The sequence below is a fragment of the Sceloporus undulatus genome, chromosome 9, assembly GCF_019175285.1.
Source record: "Sceloporus undulatus isolate JIND9_A2432 ecotype Alabama chromosome 9, SceUnd_v1.1, whole genome shotgun sequence".
Classification (NCBI taxonomy): domain Eukaryota; kingdom Metazoa; phylum Chordata; class Lepidosauria; order Squamata; family Phrynosomatidae; genus Sceloporus; species Sceloporus undulatus.
The window spans coordinates 17866983-17890501 of NC_056530.1; the positions used below are offsets into that span (position 1 = coordinate 17866983).

At 41.9% G+C, this 23519-nt stretch overlaps 3 protein-coding genes across 7 annotated transcripts in view; 2 read left to right on the forward strand and 1 right to left on the reverse strand.

Moving 5' to 3' along the window:
- The window catches only part of LOC121915974 (B-cell receptor CD22-like), a 21858-nt gene extending 19544 nt beyond the window's left edge, over window positions 1-2314 (forward strand). For all 5 annotated transcript variants that reach the window (XM_042440655.1, XM_042440658.1, XM_042440656.1 and 2 more), the window contains one exon: window positions 661-2314. In XM_042440655.1, the coding sequence (XP_042296589.1) occupies window positions 661-822 (162 nt within the window). In that variant the 3' untranslated portion in view covers window positions 823-2314. The remainder of the gene's footprint in view (window positions 1-660) is intronic.
- A 5280-nt stretch (window positions 2315-7594) lies between these two features.
- On the forward strand, window positions 7595-8506 carry LOC121915505 (free fatty acid receptor 2-like). The gene has a single exon (XM_042439819.1). The coding sequence runs from the start codon at window positions 7595-7597 to the stop codon at window positions 8504-8506; it is 912 nt and encodes a 303-aa protein (XP_042295753.1).
- Window positions 8507-16662: 8156 nt separating this feature from the next.
- On the reverse strand, window positions 16663-20521 carry LOC121915980 (free fatty acid receptor 2-like). The gene is made up of 2 exons (XM_042440676.1): window positions 20416-20521; window positions 16663-17690 (listed from the first exon to the last, which is right to left on the reverse strand). Exon 2 carries the CDS (start codon window positions 17677-17679, stop codon window positions 16663-16665), a length of 1017 nt encoding a protein of 338 aa, XP_042296610.1. The 5' UTR covers window positions 17680-17690; window positions 20416-20521.
- Between the last annotated feature and the right edge of the window lie 2998 nt (window positions 20522-23519).

A 23519-nucleotide genomic window follows, 5' to 3' on the forward strand; every position in this document is an offset into this window, starting at 1 on the left:
CCCCCAACAAGCTGGGTACTCATTTTAGTGACCTCGGAAAGATGCCAAGCTGACTCGACCCGGAGCCCCTGGCTGGCACTGAAGTCACAATCTTGTCATTTGTGAGTGGATGGCTGCAGTACCGACATTTAACGCCTGCATCACCAGGGCTCCTGTTTTGCCCAGAAAGCAGTATTTTGTGCACAGGAAACCCCATTTTGTGCACAATAAGTAATTTCGGCAATTTCCTTCCCACTATGAGAAAGTCTTTGAAATTGTGTATATATTTCTGCAGAGAAAAATGTAAAACAGAGAGAGAGAGAAATTAGGGTTGCCTATAGATGTGCGTGTATTTGCGTGTGTGTGTGTGTGTGTGTGTGTGAGAGAGAGAGAGAGAGATTCCTTATCTTTAATATCTATAGAGCAGGAGGGTATAACATGGTCCTCTTCATGCTGGAGACAGCTATATATTTGGCCAGGACAATGATGTAGAATTCTGTTTCAGTCAGTTAGCTTCTTTTAATTAGATCAAATTCAGAAATTGCTTGAATAGAATACATTTGAGATGGTTTTAACCCCCCCCCCCCAAAATAAAACAAATCCTAATGAGGGAAATTGTGAAACTGACATAATTTCTCATCCTTTCCACTAAGCTGCTTCCTTTCCTCTAAATGTGTTTAGGAAGACACCAAGCCTGACTATGAGAATGTGAACAAGATGGAAGAAGAAGTCCACTATTCTTCCTTGGTGAACCTGGCTCCAAAACCTGGCCCTACCTATATGGACTCAGAGACAGACTCTGAATCAGAGGATAGCATCCAGTACGCAACACTGAAGCACTGATCTTGAAAGTTACTACTTCCGGATGTGTTCCACCCACAAGAAGGACTATGTGTGGGATAGAGCCTACATTACCTATACAGAGCCTATGTTTTGCTCTTTGCAGTTCAGATAGTAGATCTTGAGAATAAAGGTGAGATGGTAGGATTGTAACAAGGGACAAACAAGGCTGAGCCTAAGATATGTACTGTCCATCATGGACAATGGAGGAGATGTGGGTCATGGGAAGACCCAGCTCCCTACAATTAGTTCCCATAAGCCTTATCCAATGGGAAAGATCTGCTGTTGCCTTCATCCTTCCCAACAAGCTAATTTATACTGTAGGAACATTAGAAACTAACTGCTGTATCCATCAGATTGTTTGTCCATCTAGACCAATGCAATTCATGTTGATTAGCAGAAACTCTTCAGGACAAAGGTCTTTGCCATCATGTTTTTGCTAACAGAAAGAACTTGAGGATAAAACTGGAGATGAAGACATTGAGAGTCAAGTTTATATGTACAGAAGAGGGAGAGAAAGTCAGTCCTGAGGCTGAATCCACCCTCTTGAGGTCACAGTGCTCTCTGGACTTCTCAAGAATGCCAAGCCCCTTACCTTTTGATATCACAGTTTGGTAATTTGCAAGCTTTTGTATGCCTGCCTCCACCCCAGAATATGAATTGCATCTCCCAAAGCTTAGGCCTAGTACACACTGGCACAAAACGTTGGACTGGGGCTGATGTTAGGGCTCCAGAGGGCTGGGCATCCATAAACACCTACTAGTGGCGCGCGTGCACCATCTTGCCGCAGCTCTGCCCCCATGGGGCACACAGTAATGACGTACAGGTGTCCACGCACCCAAATAGTGCTTGCTGGAAGCGTCGTTGACATGGCATGCAAGTGCCATTATGGTGCTCCTAAAAGGTGCTTTAGGGAGCGCATCAGTGCTGCGCCATGTGGTTGATGCGGCACCAATATGAGGAGCAAAGACAGGTGGCATAGAGCTGCCCATCTGTATCCCCCCCTTAGTTGTTAGATGTATAAATTGTAAGGACTCCATTAAGGAAGCAACAGCCCTGAATCTGCAAGGTCCGAGCAGGGCTGTTGCAAAGAGAAATCTTGGTGGTTTCTCATCCATAAGGTTGCCATAAGTCAAATCCAACTTGACAACAGTTAACAACAAGGACAAAAGTGTGGTACTTTTTGGTCCTATTCTGTAGCCTCTCAACTCACCCAACAATGAAATCTGAAAATGAATTTTATTCTTGGACTGAAATACATCCCTCACCCTTGATGTACACACTCTGCTCACCCTTTTTTTGCCTTTATATAAGCCCAATGAATTAATCTATATGGATAGTATTTCTCTAAAGTCACAAACACGTCTGTTTCCTAGTCCTGCTACTGCAATTCCATTAAGTGAATAAGCCAGATACTCTGCAACAGAGTATCCCCTTAAGCTAGGTTTGTAGTACTGTGAGCCCTAGTTTTCCCAAAAACCCAATAAAAATATTTATAAAAACATATTATTCCTTATTTGCCTTTATTTCTTTTCTGTACTACAATGTGACAGTTCTGATATCATGACCTATCCGTGGAGTTTGCTTTCAATTCCAGTATTGATTGAACAAACAGTAATATCCTATGTTTTGCAAAACATTCCCTTAGCAGCAGGCATATACTTGGTAACCAGATGCATATTCCTTGCATCATTTACCAGACTTGGTAATGATGTGAAAGGCAGGTCAGCAACATGTGCAAATATCAAATATCCTCCTCCTAACACATCTACTGAACAGGGGTTTGTTTTCTTATTATTAATTACATTTATATCACACCTTTCCTCTAATGTAGTTCAAATAAGTGCATGTACCACTTCTTACTTGTGTCAACAACAGCCTTGGCAGGTAGATCAGGTTGAAAGTGAGTGACTGTCTCTAGTTGGTACTAAGAACTGGATTTAGGATTTACCAGAGGGGTTGGGGAATCATATACCCCTCCAGACGTTTTTCTTATTGCAACTCTTATCAGTCTCAGACACAACAGCCAATGGTGAGGAATGCCTTGTGTTGCAGTCTAACAACATTAACTAGGCCACAGGATTCCTACTCCAGCCTTATCATAAGCATTAAAATTTTGAATATATATGCTGCAAACTTTTTAAAAATCCAGTATAGATTACACAGGGATATTTCAGGGACAGGTGAATCAAATTTTCTCTAAAGAGCTACTTTGCAGAATTTTAGCTGGACATTCCTGCCATTTTATGTGGTTGCAGCATCTATGTCTGTGATGGTGAACCAATGGCACGTGTGCCCTCTCTGGCACACAAAGCCATTTATGAGGGCATGTGGAGATGGGCAGTTGGGTGGGAAGAAGACAAAGAGGCAAGCGCTTGTTCCTCCTCTTCCCACTGCCCGCCTGGGCCCTCAGCTGCCTCTCAGAAAGTCTTGCCAGGAGGTGGAAGACCTGCCCTTGGGAGGTGGATGTCCTGCCCCTGGGTGGCAGAAGTCCCACCTCCCAGCACTGGGTAACATCTGGTGCCAAAACACATTTAAGTTTGGGCACTCGTTCTCTAAAAGGTTTGCCATCACTGATCTCTGTCTTTTCTACAGTAGCAAGGAAAGACATCATTGCCAGTCAGAGCAAACAATAATAGTGTGAGATTACCAAGGATCACATGCCAATCTACAGCATATTTATGTAAATTGTTTTATTTATTGCAAACTATATTATGCCTTTCTTTGTGCAAATTAAATTTAATCAAGTCTAAAGACAAGCATATTTCTGGTGCACAGGGGGAGCTTACATTTTTGTTCACTTCCAGGAACATCTCCAACCACGTGTATTTTGCTGTCACAACAGCATTTGTCTGCCTCACTTAGGCAATGGATGTCTTTCACAACAATGATGACTAGTCCTTCTTTGAAGCTCTTCAACAGTTCTGTATTTTGAAAGTGTTGCATAAGAAATTTAAAAATAAAAATAAATAGGAATTCATGATGTTCCAAAGAAATGAGTAGGCTTTCTGAGTCCCAGAATAGAAACGGCACAAGAATAGAACATTTAAGAAGAATGCAAAGAATTTGCTTTCGCTTTTGACTTACAGTTGACAATCTCAGTATCTTTGTCAACAAGATATTTTAGGCCTAGGGTGTGCTTGACTTGCATAAAACTGTGACTTTTGTTCATTGATGATTTGTGTGTTTTTTTAAAAGACCCATGTGATGACCAAAAATAGTGCCCCCAAAGAAAAAATGCTACCTCTCAATCACAGATTTGAAATACATTTTGACTTTTCCCCCTACTCCCTTCTATGGCCCTCATGTGCCTTAGGCATCTCCAATGCCCATCCATTGCAAATGACTAAAATAAAAGATCCTTGTCACACCTGCAAGCAGAAACATAAATGATCAGGCTATGTCCTACACCAGCCTACTTCCTCTGACCTGGAAGACCCAGTCTACCCCCAACCAAGTAACTCCAAGTAACTCCAAAGCTACCTCCTCACTGTTGATCTCAGGGTTGGGTGCCTCATTTTGGTTGAAGCCTTTGTCCACATAGAACTGCCTGACTTTGGAGCAACCTGATGAGAGCCACTCGACTTCAGAGCAACTTTACAAGTGAGGTTTGGTCACATTGGTGACAGCAGCTCCAAGGAGAAGAGAAAGAAAACAATTCTCCTTCTCCTTGGGATCATTTCTGCCTCCCTGGCTGAACCCACTCACAAGTCAAACAGCTCTATGTGGCCAAAGGCTTCAGCCAGAACTAGGCACCCAGCCATGCGATCAACAGTGAGAGGAGACTGGGCCCACTTGGGTGTGGGTAAACTAGGTTTTCCTTGGATGGAGGAAGCAAGTTAGTGTAGACTGAAATTACTCTATATCAAATAATTTTATAGACAGTCAGTTTGGTGTCTGATGTTGCTTTAGCCACCGTTTTGCCTGTAAGTGAAGAGATGTAGGGCAGAGGAGGCAGCAGCAATAGGAAGCTCCTATTTGCTGGTGGTTCGGAGCAAAATGGTGGCTGGCTATGACCTATAAAACACTATGTGGATAGAGTTCAGTTTATCTGAAGGACTGGATTCCCCTATATGCTTCTGCCTGGGTTGTGAGATCTTTAAAGGAAGTCCTTCTCTTATGCAGGTATGTTTGGTGGAAACATGGGATGGGGCTTTTTCAGTGGCTGCTAACAAAGTGGATAGACTGGACCCCTCCACAGTGAAACTGGGCCTTTGGAAACTGATGACTGGGGAAAGGCTTTTAATAATGCACAATATTGTCTTCAATTTTTGGTTTTTGTTACTGAGATCTTGGAATTGTTTTGAGGAAGAGTAGGTGAATTGACACCTCCTTCCTACTCTTTGAGATCTTTTAGTTGTTTTGAAATATCTGATAGTTTTAATTATATTTTAACCTCTGTTTCTTTCAAGTGGTATGACCTTGTATCTTGTATTTTGATATTTGCAAGCTGCCCTGTGTCTCAGGTTAGATAGTAATAATTAAGCAAACACACAAATAAATGCGTTATCCCTGGTGTGAAGACACCAGGCCTGCCTTCTCCTGAGGATCAGTATGCAAAAATAACCAGGCAAAGATTTTTTGGGGGAAAAACAGTGGTAGCAATGAATACCTGGCAGCCCTTAGGATGCGCAACTCAGCAGTGTTCACTGTGCTTCTTAGCTCTCATCTTTCCCACACAGCCTATGTGTTGGGCATGCAAATTTATTGCACTTTGCCAGTAAGTGTTAGAACACTATGCAAGGAGGTGTTAATTCACCTACTCTTCCTACATGGGAAACCACCCCTCATCAATTGAAGGGTTTTATAGGCTATTAACTACGGCCAACTGTGAGAAAAATCAACACAAGCTGCCAGGTTGATGTTGTGCTTCATCTGCCATTTGCAGGGAACACAAACAACATCTGTAGACAGAAAAGGCGTGAAAAGCATTGCAGTCAATACATGCTGGTTTCATTGCCTGCCCAGGAGTCGTAAGATGCTTCATTAAGAGGCTGAACCAATTCTGACCGTATCAGATAATGTGAGCATGTTTGCCTCATTGCCACTCAGCTGTACAGCATGCCAATCTCATCTGCTATAAACGTGTTAACTGCTCTAAGAAGGTATTTAGTTGCTGGAGACCTGTGGACTTGGCTAAATGCAGTGAGGCAAAGTGCTTTTGAATCCGTGGCACATGCTCATTGTGCTTCCACCTGGAAGCTTCCAGAAGACACACATGATTTTCCTTTTACCCTCCTTGGGCTGTCAAATTTCCCTCTGCCATTGGTTTGGGTGCTGTAGTCCAGAGAAATGTAGAGCAGGCAAGATTTTCCAGGCATGTGGACAAAGCAAACTTAATTTGCTAATTTTGGATTTTTTTAAACGTGCTGTTAAAGATTGAAGCCTAAATCCTACTCTTAGTCTTAATAGGATTAGGTCCATTGAATCAATGGGATTGATGCATTTACTGACTTAAAATCATTTATTCAAACTTGAGAAAAATGACACGACAGGACACTTGTCACTTTTTCTGGTTGGTGTTCTTTAGAAAATAAACGCTCCACTGGTTATTGGAGTGTACATCCTCCCTGAGTCTCTCAGTCTGTTTTGTCACTCCAAACGGAAGCAATATCATATGACTCAAACAAACATTTTTATTTAAGCTCCATAATGGTTACAAGAAGTAAAAGGATCAGGGTCTGCTGAGCAGATGACTCACATGGAGGACTGTAATGGTGAAAAAGTAATTTCTGAAACAGGGTAAAGATAAGTTGAGGAATCAGGCTCCCAAGTTATATATTATTGTTTAAGCCATTTTTCCCTTCTTTTAAATAATATTTTTTCACAAACAACAATTAAAAATCAGTATTCAAACCAATAAAGATTCAAGCAGCCAGTATGAAAGTAGGGGTTTTCTTGGCAAGTTTCTTCAGGGGAGATTTGCCATTGGCATCTTCTGAGGCTGGGAGAGTGCGACTTGCCTAAGGTCACTCAGTGGATTTACATGGCTAAGCAGGCATTTGAACCCTGGACTCCAGATTCATAGTCCAACACTCAGACCGCTACACCATGCATAGAGCAATTTCTGAATACCAGCGTAGAGCAATTTATGAGAACTGTTGAATGCACATAACTGTCACTTGATTGCACAGTGCACAATGGCGCATGCAACATGCAATGTTCATGGATACTCTACTCTAGCTGCATCATTGTGCATCTGCAACACTTCTCCATGTGAATCTTCATTCCTGCTAGCATCTTCTGCAGTGTTCAAAAAGCCACTCTGCATGCATAGCACAACCTAGGCTTGTGTATGTCATCAGTCAGACTCTGGGTAAAGAATAAGAACCTTGCCTATGTCAGAGCTTGGAAAACTAACAGTTATTTCCCCCTGAAGGTAATTCAGCTTCAAAATGTCAAGGAGACCTGTTCCTGTTTTCCAGGCACTTATTCCTCTTTCCTGTCCCCTTCATCAATCCAGGTGTATTCAGAAACCCAATGGGCCATTAACAATTTCTGCTTTTGCAGGGCTTTCCTGTGAGTTTATGGCTTTATTGCTTCAGTACATGGTCATCCTTACCGAACAATCTTTCATGGACCATTTCACCTTGATTGCTGTGTGCTCCATGCTTGTTGCATCCACTGCTCACTCTCTCTCACACAGCTCCTTTGGAGTACACCTGAGAAATGCTCAACACTGCAAGCTGCTGCAGAATGGACGAGGAAAACTGGTAGTAGAGGGGCAAATGAAAACAAATGCCTTGGGCTCAAACTTCCCTCTGATCTTGATGCTATGGAAGCCTGGAATATCATCTCTTTGGTTGTCTATGGGACCACCATCCTTTTGGGGCTGCCCTCCAATGTCCTAGCTCTCTATGTCTTCTATAGTCGCGCCAAGGTACGTGTGACACCCAACCTCATCTACATGATCAACCTTTGCCTCTCCGACCTGGTCTTTGTTCTCTTCCTACCCCTCAAGATGCTAGCAGTGGGGGGAGTGGACTGGGACATGCCAGGCTTCCTCTGTGCTCTTTACAATGTGATCCACTTTGGCGCAATCTATACCAGTGTTTGTTTTCTGACTGCTGTCAGTGTGGGACGCTTTTTGGGAATTGTTTATCCCATCCAGTACCAGGTTTACAAGAAGCCTTGTTACTCATGCCTGGTTTCTGTGGGGATATGGAGCATAGTAGGATTCCATGGGATTCTCCTCTTGATCCTGGAGAACACCAGTGGTGTCAGTCCTGGATTCTTTGCTGGCAACACTTTGACTTGCTACAGCAACTTCAGTGATGAACAACTGGCTTTGTTGGTCCCTGTACGGCTGGAGCTGTCCGTGGTGCTCTTCTTCCTCCCCTTGGCCATCACTTCCTTCTGCTATGCTGCCTGCATCCGGGTCCTGGTTGGATCACATCTCCACATGCAGAAGAAGCGTCATGCAGTGCGGGTGGCAGGGGCCACTCTCTCTGTCTTTGTCCTCTGCTTTGGTCCTTACAACATATCCCATGTTGTGGGCTTCATCTACAAAAAAGATGTCTGGTGGCGCACTGTGGCTCTGCTTCCAAGTGCGTGCAATGCTTTCCTGGACCCTCTTGTATTCTACTTTCTCTCCACTGCCGTGGATGATGGGATCGTCCAAGTGTGGCAATCCCTGAAGGAAAAATGTAGTTCTATCAGGCTGAAGATTGCCACACCCCATGGATAACAAGAGAGCAAAAAGAAAGAGTTGAGCCTTACCTGAGTGATTGAAAATTATCCTTTCCTACTGTGTCTTCACACTCTTGTGGCCTCCAAAATCTTAGGTGAACATTTTTACATGGGACAATATGTATTCATACTATTACCACTTTGGAAAAGAGATTAAGGAGGTGCACTGTCTCATCAAGAGGAGCAATGATGAGCTGGGATGAACATGGATGCAGCATATTTCAAGATCTTCATCTGAAGAATTGTATGAGATAGGGATTCAAGCCAAAAGGAGAAAAAAAATCAAAGAATAGAAAGAAAAGAAACAGTCTTAGACCAGTAGCTTTTCTTGGTGAACTCTTCATTGCATTAAAAGACTAAATTGAAATTTGGGTACAACAAAGAAAAAAATGTTTGCTAATTTTCAGAAATGTAACATGTGCTGATCATGGATTACTGAAGGAATGCTAATCCTAGATGGCACATGAGTTTAACTGGGGCCAAATGCCACATTGTGCAGCACATCTGTGGTTGTATTTCTAGGAAGGAAGGAAGGAAGGAAGGAAGGAAGGAAGGAAGAATATATTACATATAGGAACTCAATCATTATCTTGCAAGATGAAGAGGGAACACCCGAAGGGCACCTGAGAACATTAAACAAGAATAGACCTATTTCTGGAACTAGGGAAAAAAGGAGGATCTTTCTTCAGGACTCATATATAGTCAAGGGCTAAGATGACAATCATTGCTATGTTATCAACTACATGTTAGGTGTATGTGTGCTTGTGTATGGAAGGAGGTGGGGACAGTGATACCACAGGACTGCCAATCCCATGAATGCCCTGGGAATAGCTTTTCACACCCATGGCATTGCGCGATTGGCAGGTCATTCATGGGTTTCTCCCGTGAATGAAAAGAGATGGCTGGAGGAAGGGTCAACCATGGGAGGAAAGTGGCGTGGTGTGATCAGCATCTCTGATGTTGCTTCCTTCCCTGGGGAATTGAGGTTTAAAATCCACGTGTGATATTCTCCCAAGGCAGAGACAGATATGTGGATCACAGCTTGCTCAGGCTTATGTGACATAAAACACCTGTTCCCCTGTGGAGTCCTGCATTAGTGTTAAATACACACCGTTCTAAACATTAATTTGTCCATAAAGAAACTCATCCAACTTTTCTTCCTCATCCGCTTGGGTAAGTGCTGATTCAGCTACTCAGAGCTCACACTGAGCTACACTATTTGCAAGCCATTCTGGGAATCCTTTTTGGCTACAGAAAGGGCTATAAATGCTATAAATACATGCGTATTCAAATAATAGGATCACACGGAGCAGGCTGCAGTTTTGCTGGACAGTACAGTAGCCTTTAAAACCGCAGTTGTTGAAGGATCATCTGTCAAAATCTCAGCTAAAACTTCCTGCACATATGGAAATAGCATGTCAAAGGGGCACCTTTGAGATTGGTCATTTCCAATTCAGAGTCTAAAGTGATACAACCCAGCAAGAGCAGCATCCCATGACTTTGCCTATTGTGTGTCTAAGCTGTCTTAAATTTGTCGAGCTGAGAATATGGCCTGCTTGTTTGAAACACGGTTTTCCTGCACCTCTGTTTTAACAAATGTGTATCCTACATCCTGATAATCTAAGTTGATTCATTTGCAATTTAAAAAAAAAAGATTAATAAAGAGGAGTTTACAAATTGACAACCGCTTTCCATATGGAGCAGTTAGGATTTCTTGGGCATTGTTACTGATATTTTTTTTTATGTATGCTTGAAATGTTCACTGCAGGCCAGGTCTCCTATTGCATCTTATGCTACAAAGATACTGACTGCATATTCATGAGGCAATTGTGTGTACATGTGCCTCCAAGTTGCCTGTTGGTTTATGTCAATCCCTTGAATTTCATAGGGGTTTCTTAGGCAAGGAATATTCAGAGGTAGTTTTACCAGTTACCGCATCAGAAATATAACCTATAACACATGATATTCATTAGCGGTCTCCAATCCAATAACTAACCAGAGCTGACCCAGTTTAGATTCTAAGATCAGACAGGGTCTGGTGCCTTTAGGTTACTTAGGCTGTTTCATTCAGTTAGGTCTGAATACAAATGTCTTCTGTATGTTTTTGGAGAGTTCAGTGACCATGAAATTGAACTGACATTCTCACATACCAATGACATATATATGTCTGTCCCTGGCTTCCATTCCACTGAAAGCATCTGAAGAAGTAGATGTTAGCCTAGGAAAGCTCATGCTGCCAACTTTGTTCTTTCAAAGGTGCTACAAGATCTCTCTGCATACATGGAATTGGTGGGTGTTTTGATCCTTTTCAGCAAATGTGGCAAAATGTAAGTGAGGGGTACAAGAAACTTTCCAACTCTTCTCCTGGCTTTTTGCTGTTGCTGCCATGTTTGTTTCCTTTAAGGCCCTGGGATGAAATGACACCAGGGCATTATGGGAAGAAATTGCCACCTCTACTAGCTGCAGCCACTTAAAATAAACTAAGGCATCTGGCAATGTCAAAAAAGCTACCAAAATTCTGGAGGCATAAAGGGTTGGGTTCCTTGTCCTCAAAATCTCCCCTCCTACATGAATGTAGGAAGGCATTTTCTTTCTCACAGACACACACTTTCGCCATGATTCCTTTCATAATATGGTCTGAACTTTCAGATCCTCTTTTTCTATCCAGTTCCAGAAATAGGTCTATTTTTGATGAATATTCTCAGCTCTCCTTGGGGGTTTCCCTCTTCAGCCAGGCTGTAATTCAGATTCACTAATCGGTGCCTGTTTTTAGAGAAGAAGTGGTTTAACTATTGAATGCAATGCTGACTATGGCACTTGTGAGGTCCCAGTCCATACCTCTGACTTCTGCAGAGGCCTACACCTTTTTCCAGTGGTGGCTGAAAGCTCCCATATCCATGGGCCAGTGAATCCAATCTGAACTTTAAAAGAGTGATCCAAAGTACTGGGCATATGTTGAGGATAGGTTTATGCACCTTAGATAATTTCTTTAATATTTGGAGTAAAACTCAAAGTGATTTACTGCCTGTTGACATAGAAGTCATTAACTGCCAATGCTCCCTTCCCTCATTTACCATCATTTGAAGGGCTTCTAACTTTTTTTTTAAAAGAGCTTAAAATGTAGCAATACCCTTCCTAAAACTTAGGGGCTGTACAAACAGTGTGACGGGGTGGCTCTATGTGTCACCCCTGGAAGCATTGTGTTGGGGACACAGCAACTGGACACCAAACCCCCAACCTGGTGGAAAAAAAGAGCCATGAAATGTGGCTCCTATTTCCTAGTATGTATGACAGCCTTATGTCTGTTTCCCCCTTTTACTATAGATCTAGGTAAGGGAAAATGTGTAATATGGTGATGTCAGCCATCAGCGTGTCTCCTCTGCCTACCATTGAATAGGAGGACTTAAAAATACACAACTTGTGATGTAATGGAGCAGACTTCTCCAACCTGACATACGGAAAGAGCAGGAGGAAGTAGATGTGTTGATTGCAGCATGTTTCCCTTAAGCCTTGGAGGCTCCCATGGCAGTGGCAAATGGTGAATCTATTTAGTCAGAACTTATACACGGTGCAGGATCTATTTTGTAGCTAGAATTTTGCACCCTGGATAGGTATAGTTCAAAGTAAAACCCCAAATGGATCCAATACCCCACTGCCATGGGAGCACCCAGCTCATGGACTGAGTGTGACTAACAGAATCCAGCCTGCCCCAACTTTTTGCCTAAGCATGTATGGGGGCTCCTGCTTCGCTGTTCCTTTAAGGAATCCAGTAGTAAATGGGTGACAGTTGTTCCTCAGATATTTCATGAATTTAAATGTAACTGAAAAAGGACATTGGGGCTGTACAGACAGTATGTAGCCGCCTCTTTCATTGCCAGATCAGGGCTGCAGCAACCACACACTGTGGCCCCGATCTGGCCTTTCCACGGAGCAAAATGGAGCCACAAAAAGTGGCTACTTTCTGTGCCATGGAAAGGGTGCCATAGCTGCCGGCGCCATGGCCTTTCTGTGCTCTTTTGGCACTGCATCATCTGGACGCAGCGCCAGTGGAGTGCCATGATATCGCCCGGCATGTGGTAGCATGTGGCATGGAGGCAGAGCCATGGCGTGCATCATGCAGATGCCACTCCCCCACTCCGGCCACATGCCGGCCTTTATGGCTGGTCTGTCAAGGTCCATAGTTGGCTCCTGTGTATAAATCCTTGCACATGCATCTGTAATGGATGCATCTCTGCATGTATATCTGTCTCAGTTCCTTAATAAAGGAGTGGCTCTATATGAGAGACAGCCAGTGTGGTTTAGTGGTTTGAACATCAGACTTTGATTCTGGAGACCAGGGTTTGACTCTGCACTTGGCCATGGAAAACCTCTGCCAAGTCTGAAAGAGTGCAACTTGCCCAAGATTACCCAGAGGGATTCCATGGTTCCATGGAGATGGTCTGAACACTGGTTTCTTTGAGTTATAGTCCAACAATCAAATCACTACACCACAGGGCTTTTCATATGCATATACAATTTCTTAAATTGTACCTGAAAAACAGAAGTGCCATATTATAGAACAAAAAACAAAACAAAAACACTTTAATGTTTTTTTATTTGCCCTTGCAAAACCTAATTCCATTCCTACTGCTGCTCTCCAGATGTCTTGAACTGCAACCCCATCATTCCCAAACAACATGAAGGAGCAGCCCACTCACAGTGCCAAAACAGTACGTGCCTCACATCAGGATCTACTGCTTTATTCCCCTTTCAAAATATGATCATTTGGGTTAGTGTAAATCTGTTTCCTCATTTGGTCTAAACCTCAGATGAGGGGAGATGACTCTGCAGGCCTAGATGCTGTTTTTTGGCCGACTGGTTGCAAACCATTTTAAGGGTCTGTACAGCTGCCCCTCCTTTCTCATGGACTTGGGATCCGCGTTCTTGAATATGTGCAGAGGGGCAACCTCCATTATAGTCAATGGGCCACGCCTCTGCAACACACACCTCCCACGCAGTCACGGGTGTGCGCCTCATTCAAGACTATGGGGCTTGAATAATTGCGAGTCTCCAGTTTTGCGGGTGGGTGGGTATCCGGAACGGATCCCCTGCAAAAACAGAGGGTTGACTGTGTATAATTTTATTGTTTTAATGTATTAGTATTTTTAACTTTCTAAATATACAGTTATACCCTTGTTATACACTGGGGTTTGGTTCCAAGATTTCCTGTGGATAACAAAATCCATGGTTGCTTAAGTCCCATTAAATATAATGACATAGCAAAATGGTGTCCCTTATAAAAATGGAAAATCAAGGTTTGATATTTGAAATTTATACTTTTTAAAAACATTTTCAAACCGTGGATGCTTGAACCCGTGTATATGAAATCCGTGTATAAGAAGGGCCAACTGTATATTGTTTTTAAGAAGCGGTTTTATCTTGCCATGGCAAGAATTTTGCTCTGGAAACCTAGAGAGATACCTCATATTGGCCTCTGTAGTACAAGTAGCCCTATTTTGGAACTGGAAAAGTTTGTTTGTTTATTAAATTTGTTTGTTCATTATAGATAGATGATAGATAGATAGATATAATTTATATATACCTAAGGCACAAACCAGCTTTCAACCAGTTCGAACGAAGTACAAAAGTTAGTACAAACTTTTAAAAAATATAATTTTATTTATTGTATTTACATGCTGCCTTTCTCCTAAACTGGACCCAAGGCGGCCCACAAAGGATGCTTAAAATAACAACAATGCAACTTTGAAAACAGAATTAAAAACGTCGCACCAATAAAACAAGTTAAAAATACAAAATCATTAAAGACGTGCTAAGCCAAGGGTATAAAACCATTAGAAATATACAAAAAAGCAACACCCCCAAAACAGTCCTCCCTGGGTGCAACTACCTATTAAAAACCTGCTTGAAAAGAAAAGTAAATCGACGATTCCGTTAAAAACACAAAGCTAAGAGTCTAAAACACAAAAAGATGCAAGCTTGACATATTACCTTAAAAGTCCCTTTGTTGCAACAAGTTATGAACCAATTGCTATGAAAATAAGTGTTGCACTATTTCGGTTTTCACCCAATTATTACAGGACAGATGCAGGTAACCAGTTGAATTCCAGATATTTTGGACATCCTACAGTCCCAACCGCCAGGAACAAGTTGTGGAAAGCTGGTTTTGCGGAACACCAGATGTGGCTAAAGAGTAAAAATCATACTATTTATCCTCTTAGTTTAATTCTTTTACATCTCCTCCAGGGATTTGAAGGAACATTCATGGTTCTCTCTCCCTTACAGACAGATATTTTAACCACACCAGAGTCCTGTGAAGTAGGCTGGGTTGAGATAGAAGCTGGCCTGAATTCATTTGATGAGTTTCATGGCTCACTTTAATCACTATTGTCTTATATATAATCTCTCTCTCTCTCTCTCTCTCTCTCTCTCTCTCTCTCTCACACACACACACACACACACACACACACACACACAGACCATTCTTTACAAAACAAATGAAATCAGCTTATGAAAATGATAAAATATATAAAACACATTGTAGAATCATAGAGTCACAGAGTTGGAAGAGACCACAAGGGCCATCCAGTCCAACCCCCTCCATGCAGGAAATCTCAGTCAAAGCATCCCCGACTATTCAAGTTACAGTAAAGTACTTTTAAAAAGATCAAGTTCATATAGCAAAACTACTGTCTCACATATAGAAATCAAGTTATAGATATAAAAATCAAGTTCATATAGCAAAACCACTGTCTCATATACAGGAATCAAGTGCATTTCTGATATAGAAAGGTTCAGACCAACCAGGGTGCGAAGTGAGGGCAGCATTTTTAAAGAGTTTCTCCACCCCATTGAAACCAATGGAGTGAACCAACAACACCAGTTCCAGGTTGAGGTAGCTAAATGTTACAATCCTGAGACTTCTTATGGGAATGGAGGGCTTTGGAATCTAGAGCCTGAAGGCAGCCTATGTTCCACCCCAATTCTGGGGTTAAAACCAGCCCAAACATTGTCAATGATCAATCTATGGCTGGAGATCTAACCTAAGCTTCTTGGACATATAGCTCCTGCTCCATGGAAGTTCTTCTCCAACAATGGATGAATGCCCATCCAACCCCTTTCAGACAACAGATCTAAGTTTGCTCTGTTTAGGCAACAGGAATAATAGGATGTGGGATCTGGTTTATGAAATCTTGTGCCTGAGCAGAGATTCCTCAAAGAGAAGATCAGTAACGGCCAACAAATCTTTCCAAGTGATTTGTCCAACCGACCCAAACAAGTTAATCTAACTTGCTCTTGATCTTAAAACACAACAGTGTTCCACCATTGGTCTGCAGAAATCAGTCAGTAAAGTTTTTCAGGGACTGGAGAGCTAAATGGTCACAAATGATACTTAAATGATGTCGGCGATGGAAAGGTGGCTTTTTAAAAGTCACATCTAGTGTTGGGGTGTGTTCCATGGCACACATGCTCAGTTTATATGGGGCATTGTTGAAGCCCAGTTATGACTGGCAAATGATTCGCATGAATTTGTTTTGTGCTCAGTGTCCTAATACTGCCACAAACTCTTCCGGTTTGCATGGGATCCTTGGCAAGCAGTCCAACATGGAAAGAGTTCTTTGAAGGAAGCAAATCCTTGATGGGAAACAATCAAGAGAATGGCCAGCCATTAAAGTAAAGAACCAGGTTTATAAAAGTTGGAAGTTACATATTATTTCTTATTCAAAAGGCAAATTTGAATATCTGAATGCCTGGTTTCAAATGCAGCACTTAAATAGAGAAATGAGAACATTTGACTGAGCTGGGATTCAAATATTTGTTTGGCTGTTTGTTTCAGGAATGCGCCAAGGCAGAAGTGAGCAGAAGGTAGAGATGTGCTGGGAGATCCTTTGAATAATTTTAGTAGACAGGAAAAGTTTTCTGACACACAATAGTTCAAAAATATCAGTCATAACACGAAACTCCTATTATATTACAGGAAATAGGTCCTTGTATGGAAAAAACTGGGTGTGCCATGTAGTTTTGATACTCTAAAGAGAATATATTTGGCACCAGCCAGGTTCTGAATCTCAGAGTTCTAGTAAGAAATCTCAAAGCTTTCACCTTGCTTTGGAGCCCAGAAATGATGCACCATATAGGGCACTTCTTACAAAGGGTTCAGTTCTCGGATATCCCGGATCTTGTGAAAGGACTAGGTGTGCTGGATCCAGCCAGCATATTTGAAACTGATACCTGGCCAGCTCCTTCTTCTTTGGCGTCTGTTTTTGGAGTCTTGCAGCAAACCAGGCAGCATGGTGAGGAAATAATAGAGCAAATGCGGAGCCAGAAGCCAGTGAAGGCTCGGCGGATGGTGGCAGAAGAGAAGAAGAAGATGACAGGGTCCAGGGTGGTGTTCAGGGAGGTGAGGAAGAACGTCTCCACTCTCCAGGAAGGATTCTCATTCTGAATAAAGCCCACAATATGAGAGATGTTGTAGGGAGCAAAGGCCAGGGAGAAATTGAGCACCGTAGCCAAGGCTAGGGCTATGGCCCGTTGCTTCTTCTGGGGCTTGATGTTGGGCATGGAGGTCAGGATCCGTATGACACTGATGTAGCAGAAAAGGGTAATGATGAAAGGGATTAAGAAGAGGACAATGCAGAGCTCCAGGCGGAAAGGGAGGACGATGCGGAGCTGGCTAGGAGTGAAGTTCTCATAACAGGTGGAGTTATCATCAGGTTTCTTCTCACTTCCATCGTAGTATTCTACCACATAGACAATACTTAAGCAGTGTGAACAAGCCAGCAACCAAAAGAAGAGGCTGGCCACTTTTGCATAGGTTGGTCTGCGGTTTAACTTGTGCTTGACAGGGTGAGCGACGCACAGATAGCGCTCCACACTGACCCCCATGAGGAAGAGAGTGCTGAGATAGATGCTGCTGTAGAATAAGAAGTTGGCCAGAGGGCAAAGGAAGTAAGGGAGAGGCCAAGTGTTGTCTAAGGCAGCCTCCACCATCTTGAAGGGCAAGAAGAGTAGAAGGAAGAGATCCGATATAGTCAAGTTCAGCAAGAGGATATCTATGGGGACCGGGTTCTGTCGCACCTTCCTCAGGAATGAGTAGCAGGCCAGGAGGTTGGAAGGGAGCCCAGTCACAAAAGCAAAGGTGTAAACAGCCAGGACCAGACTTTTAGGTGCCATCTTCTCAGAGCCTGAAAGTGAAAGCAGGTTCTAATCAGAAATCTGAACATCAAGAATGGTGCATCTCTTTCCTCAAGGAAAACATTGAACAGAAGGATATATTTGCCATCCTTTTTATCTCTCTTTCTCAGACAGCATGTTCTCCAAATATTTTGGACTGCAACTCCCATCATTCCTACTCCAAAGAACCAATGGGCATGCTCATTAAAATGATGGGATTTGTCATAGTAGAATACACTTCCTTTTGATTGAGGATTGCTTTCTCGTACCCATTGGTCCCAAGCATGATTCTCTAGATATTTTAAGACGTTCAGCTGTTATAATCTCTGAACGCTGCTTGAGAGCCATGGAAGCTGATGCCTGATGTCTTAGGGGCCCAAGCCTGAGAGCCTCGTATTGGAAACTGTGGTGTCTCTGGGTGTGGGTATTGTAACAGTGTCAGCAATAAGTCTTCCTAGTGCTTAGCAATAGATGCCTATGCATATAGTCTGGACTTTATAACTTTAAGAAACAAGGTAACTTTTTCCATATGCGTTTATTGGCATGTTGCATTGGATTTCGGGTGATGTGCTAAGTCTGCTTAGACAGTTCATATGTAGGGCTGAATCAAAAGATGTTGCTTCTTGAGGCAGAAAACCAACTCAAATCAATAATAAGTATCCATAGAAGTAGTTATGGTAGCTTAAACAAAAAAAAAATCATAAGCAGTTCTCCTTCTCTCTGACTATAGGAATATATTTGCAGATCTTTTATGACATCCAAAATCTACAACCCAAGGCAATGCCGTCATTTTACCTAATAGCAAAGTAGTATCTCTCTGTGAAGTTCACAGGCCGAACCCCATTATGGTCCTATGTGAGAGAAGATTACAGACTGTAACACATTCAAACAATTCCTTGTGCCTGAGTGCTATAGGTAAATATAGGTCACTTACAGGAAACTTATCTTCCAGAGCCTTATTACCAAATAATACTTGAAAAAAGAGTTGTTTCTTTGGAACACGGATTTGCACCCAGTACCTGTATGGGGGTAATACTTGTATAGGATGGTAGTGGTGAATATGATCTTTTTTCAAAAATTGCGTTTGGCATATGCAATATTCCAAAAATATAAGTTGACCATATTTCCAAAAATACATTTCCCTGAACTTTTACAACATTACACTACACTCTTTTGGGGCCTCATTCCATGAAAACAAAAAACCAAAATGGAGTAGGAGAAGAGTGGCTTTCTCCATGCCCCTCCTCATGACATGGCAACACTTCTGTTCTCCTTCCCGAGGGAGATGTTTGTAAAAGTCTGCCTTTTACTAAGTGGATTTTCCAGCACAACATAAGGCAGGTTTTTATGACTGTCTCCCTTGGGAAGGGAACAGAAGTGCTGACATGTCATGCGGAGAGGCATGGAGAAAGCCATTATTCCACTACTCCATTTCAGCTTTCTTATCTTACACTTATACTTGTAATTTGTTTAATTGTATTTTAAGGGGAGGGTGGGATTGGGAGTTAACAGGAATGTATATTTAATGTTGGATATATATTTTAATGTTGTAAGCTGCCCCTGTTGCATTGCGCAGAGGGGTGGGATATAAATAATAATAATAATAATAATAATAATAATAATAATAATAATGTATTATTATTATTATTATTATTATTATTATTATTATTATTATGATAATATTATTGTATTATTATTATACAATAAGGCTCATAGTGCTATTATTCCACTTTAATGTCTGCGGCTGCCTCCTGTAGAATTCTGGGCTTTGTAGTTTAGTGAGATCCAAGAGTCCTCTGGCTGAGATTTTTAGATGTCCCTCCCTAAACTGCCAACCCCATGATTTCACAGCCATAGCGATTAAAGTGGAATGATAGCACCGTGACACTATAGTGTGAAAATATACAACATGCATAGAGAAAGCAGTAAGATCTTCTGACCAGAACGGTGACTGTTTGACCTTCCAACACTGGAATTTTCTTGCAACAGTAAAAGCATAGAGGATCAAACCAAACTGATTCACAGTTAAACTCCGCATCACAGGAATGCACGGTAATTTAAAGGGATTTGCTCTGAATTTTAGTCCAGCTTCTAAAGCAGTGGCACTGAACTATTCCCTAAATAGGTGCAGTATGACAGAGCTCTCCTTTAAGGCTGGAATAAGCCTAGTAGTGAATTGAGCACCCCACTGACTCCACCACCAACTCTCTCCAATTTGTAGGTATAGTACTTTACCACCGCTTAAATATAAACTTGAATAGAATAGAACCTTTACTGCAGTCATCAATAATTGATTCACTCAAACTGCGCCAACTGCTTCACGGTGGGAAGCTGGTTCAACCGCTTATATTTTGCTCAAGACTAACATTACCACAATGATCTCTTCTTCTTCTTTCTTAAAAGTAATCCCCACTGATAAATTTCAAATGTAATATTTGGGAGGAAAAAAAAGAAAGCTTTGATATTCTACAAGCTTTGAGTTTTTGCTTCGGAAATATTATCAGATTTGAATTTTGTGTGCCATTTCATTTGAGCGTACTGCAAAGGAAACCCTTTAAAAGAGCCACCTAGAAAAAAAACAGCCTTCTTCCCAATGTATAAAGCAACTTATTTTTCTTTTAGACCCTCAGATATCAGATAATCATATCAATGAATTCATTTGTGACCATTTGACAATTTTTTCTCAACATGTTTTTAAAAGATCATATCAATCCCTGCCACATTTTCTAATCTTACTTGCGTTCTAGTAGAGTGATCACTCGCTTCAATCTCCAGTAAGGGTTCGACTCAAAGCAGCCCAGAGATGATCCCGTGACAAGTCAGGATTTTGTCTTCTCCCAGCAAGCAGTTGGAAAATGTGAGTAGACCAAGCTGCTGTACGGTTACATGAAAGAGTCCTTACGTTACGCATTGGAGGAAGTGAGGTCATTGGCTGAAAAGGGAACTTATTACCACTGGACAAGGTGTTACCTGGGAAATAACTCTGGAGAGCAAGAGGAAGTAAATGATGCTGCAGAAGTCCAGACTTTTGCAAACTTACCAAGAAACCCAAGCCCAACCTCCTTCTTTAGTTGCAAACGTTTTCTGTGCTCATTATAAAAGCATAGAATCTTTCCCCCCGTAGTCGTTCTCAAAAGTACAATCAAAAGAGTGCTCCTAGTAATAACCCAAGAGGAAATTAACACTTGTTCATCACTAAGGATGTGTGGCAAGATCACTCTGCCTAAGGTCCCTCCCCCGTTATGCCCCATCTACACCTTCTGGAGCTGTGCATAGATGGTGACATAATTTCTAGTGGGAAAGAAGGTTAAGAGGTGATATGATAGCCCTATTTAAATACTTGAAGGGATGTCATATTGAGGAGGGAGTGAGCTTGTTTTCTGCTGCTTCGGAGAATAGGACTTGGAGCAATGGATGCAAGCTCCAGGAAAAGAGATTCCGCCTCAACATTAGGAGGAACGTCCTGACAGTAATGGCTGTTCGACAGTGGAACACTTTCCCTCAGAGTGTGGTGGAGTCTCCTTCCTTGGAGGTCTTTAAGCCAAGGCTAGATGGCCATCTGCTGGGGATGCTTTGATTTGGATTTCCTGCATGTCACAGGGTTGGACTGGATGGCCCTTGTGGTCTCTTCCAACTCTATGATTCTATGATTCATGGACCTATCCCATTCTTACTTTTGACTTGGACCATAAAATCATAGAATCAAAGATTACGGTACATGCCTACTGGATTCCTTCACTGCCTCCAAAAAGCAGATATTACATTCCCCAAACCCAGAATCCAGTTCTGCATCATTCCGAACAGATGACCTATATGGGTTGAATGATTTATGTGTTGCTTCTGATATCATTGTGTCTTGGCAGGGGTAGTATCACTGGGGTGGGAAAGACATGCTACAAAGCTGTGTGGGTAAAGTGTATCTGTGTAAACAATTTAACAAAACTGAACCCTGTTTTAAAATAATCAGGATAGCTAGGAAACTGAACTTAAACCTGTTTTATAACTTGTGTAAGTTTGGGTTCCTTTTCTGTTTTCCTTGTTGTTGTCTTGCCTTAATTTCCATTTTCTGAAGGAAACCCTCTGTTTCAGATTTCCTCTTTAGCTCAACTTGTTAACCATGGTGGCAGTCATTTGGACCTGGAAGTACATTTCTTGACTTGGGGTCTACCTTCTATGTGATCTTCTACTATTCTGGTATTGAGTAATTTCCATGAAATCTGGAGATATTTGACCTCTTGGCTCTTCTTCTCAACTTCTTTTCTATGCAAATCCATAATTCTTGAGAAGCTTCCTCTTTTGAAGTCAAATGTAACTCGGTATGGACTTGCTTGGTATCTCCACCCATTACATACCATTAGTTGCTATGCAGTAGAAGCCCAAAAGATCAGTTGCAAATGTATAACACCTCAGCAGTGCCTTTAAGAGGATCAGTTGTTGTAACTACCATTATCAGCTTGGGGCTGGTAGTGATATATTATTGGATTAACATTCTTTAACATATGAATTTACATGAATGTGTGAATGAAAATACACACACTAGGTCAACAAAATATTTTTATTCCTATAGTTCTTTGAGGGGTGTGTGTGCAACGTTTGCATGTAGATGTAAACGGGGGTCCCCAGGGGTAAAAAGTTTGAGTATCACTGTTTTAGTTGATAGACCATGTTAACATAGGTTGAGATCCTACATCCGGGATGTAGTTACAAATGTGTAACTGTGTATTATCCCCTGATCTGATACACCAAACTTACCTTAAATGCCAGCAGCTACACTGAGTGATGGTGGTCTGTTCTGCTGGTGATCGGAGGGCAGAAGGATGGTGTTTCCAGTTCCATCCTGCCAGCAATGTGTGATGGGATGAGGAATTGCTGGAGGTGTCCTTCTTCTGATTGTTGCACTAGCGATCATTTTTGGGATGGGCTGGAATTGTCATCCTGTTCTGCCCTAAGCATCAACACAATAGACCTCTATTGCTTGGTGCAGTTACTGCCTGTTAAGGTAGGCTTGGGTTGGCATTTGTGACTGTGGCAATGGTAACATGATCATAAACATGAATGCCAAACAGTTACACACATATAAGTCTAGATTATACAGTTGTTAATACTCAATAGGATGTCAGCCCTTAAATTTTGTAATGGACATTCTGCCACAAACAAATAAAATTACAGTCCTCCCTCCGAATTCATGGGTGATCCAGTCTGGATCCCCCTGTGAATTTGAAAATTTGCATATATTCAGGCCTCATAGGCTTGAATGGAAACATGTTCCCATGCATGTGCACCATGGATGCGGGCACCATTAACTTTAATGGAGGTTGCCCTTCCGTGAATAATCATAACCACAGAACTCAAGAGGGCCAACTGTAATCTAAGGTCTTGAAAGATTATTATGCCAAAATAAAGCAGCCATAATCCTACATTGTGTGGGTAGGCCATAATACTCCAGCCATGCAGTTCTACAGCCATTATGCCTTGAAAGAAAACTTTAAAGATGTGAGAGCGCTTGAGATCTGGCCCATCTGGTTGTCCAAAGGTCCTCTATACAGAGCAGCATGCTGTGGACATCATCTCCTAATGCTGCTGCTAGGCACAATGGTAGGATTTTGGTGTTACATTCAGTCATTCATGACCATAAATAGGAATCCCCAGAAGTTAAGATAGTGTAACTCCAATTTACACTATTGTAGCTGCTGAATAGGAAGATGTCAGCCATTGTTCTTCTTATTCTTCTTATGCAGAATTTGTATAGAAGATAGTCCTATTCTAGTTTCTGTTTCTCCAGATTTTATATACCCACCATATGCACATGGAATGCAAGGTGTGTGTACATATATTTACAT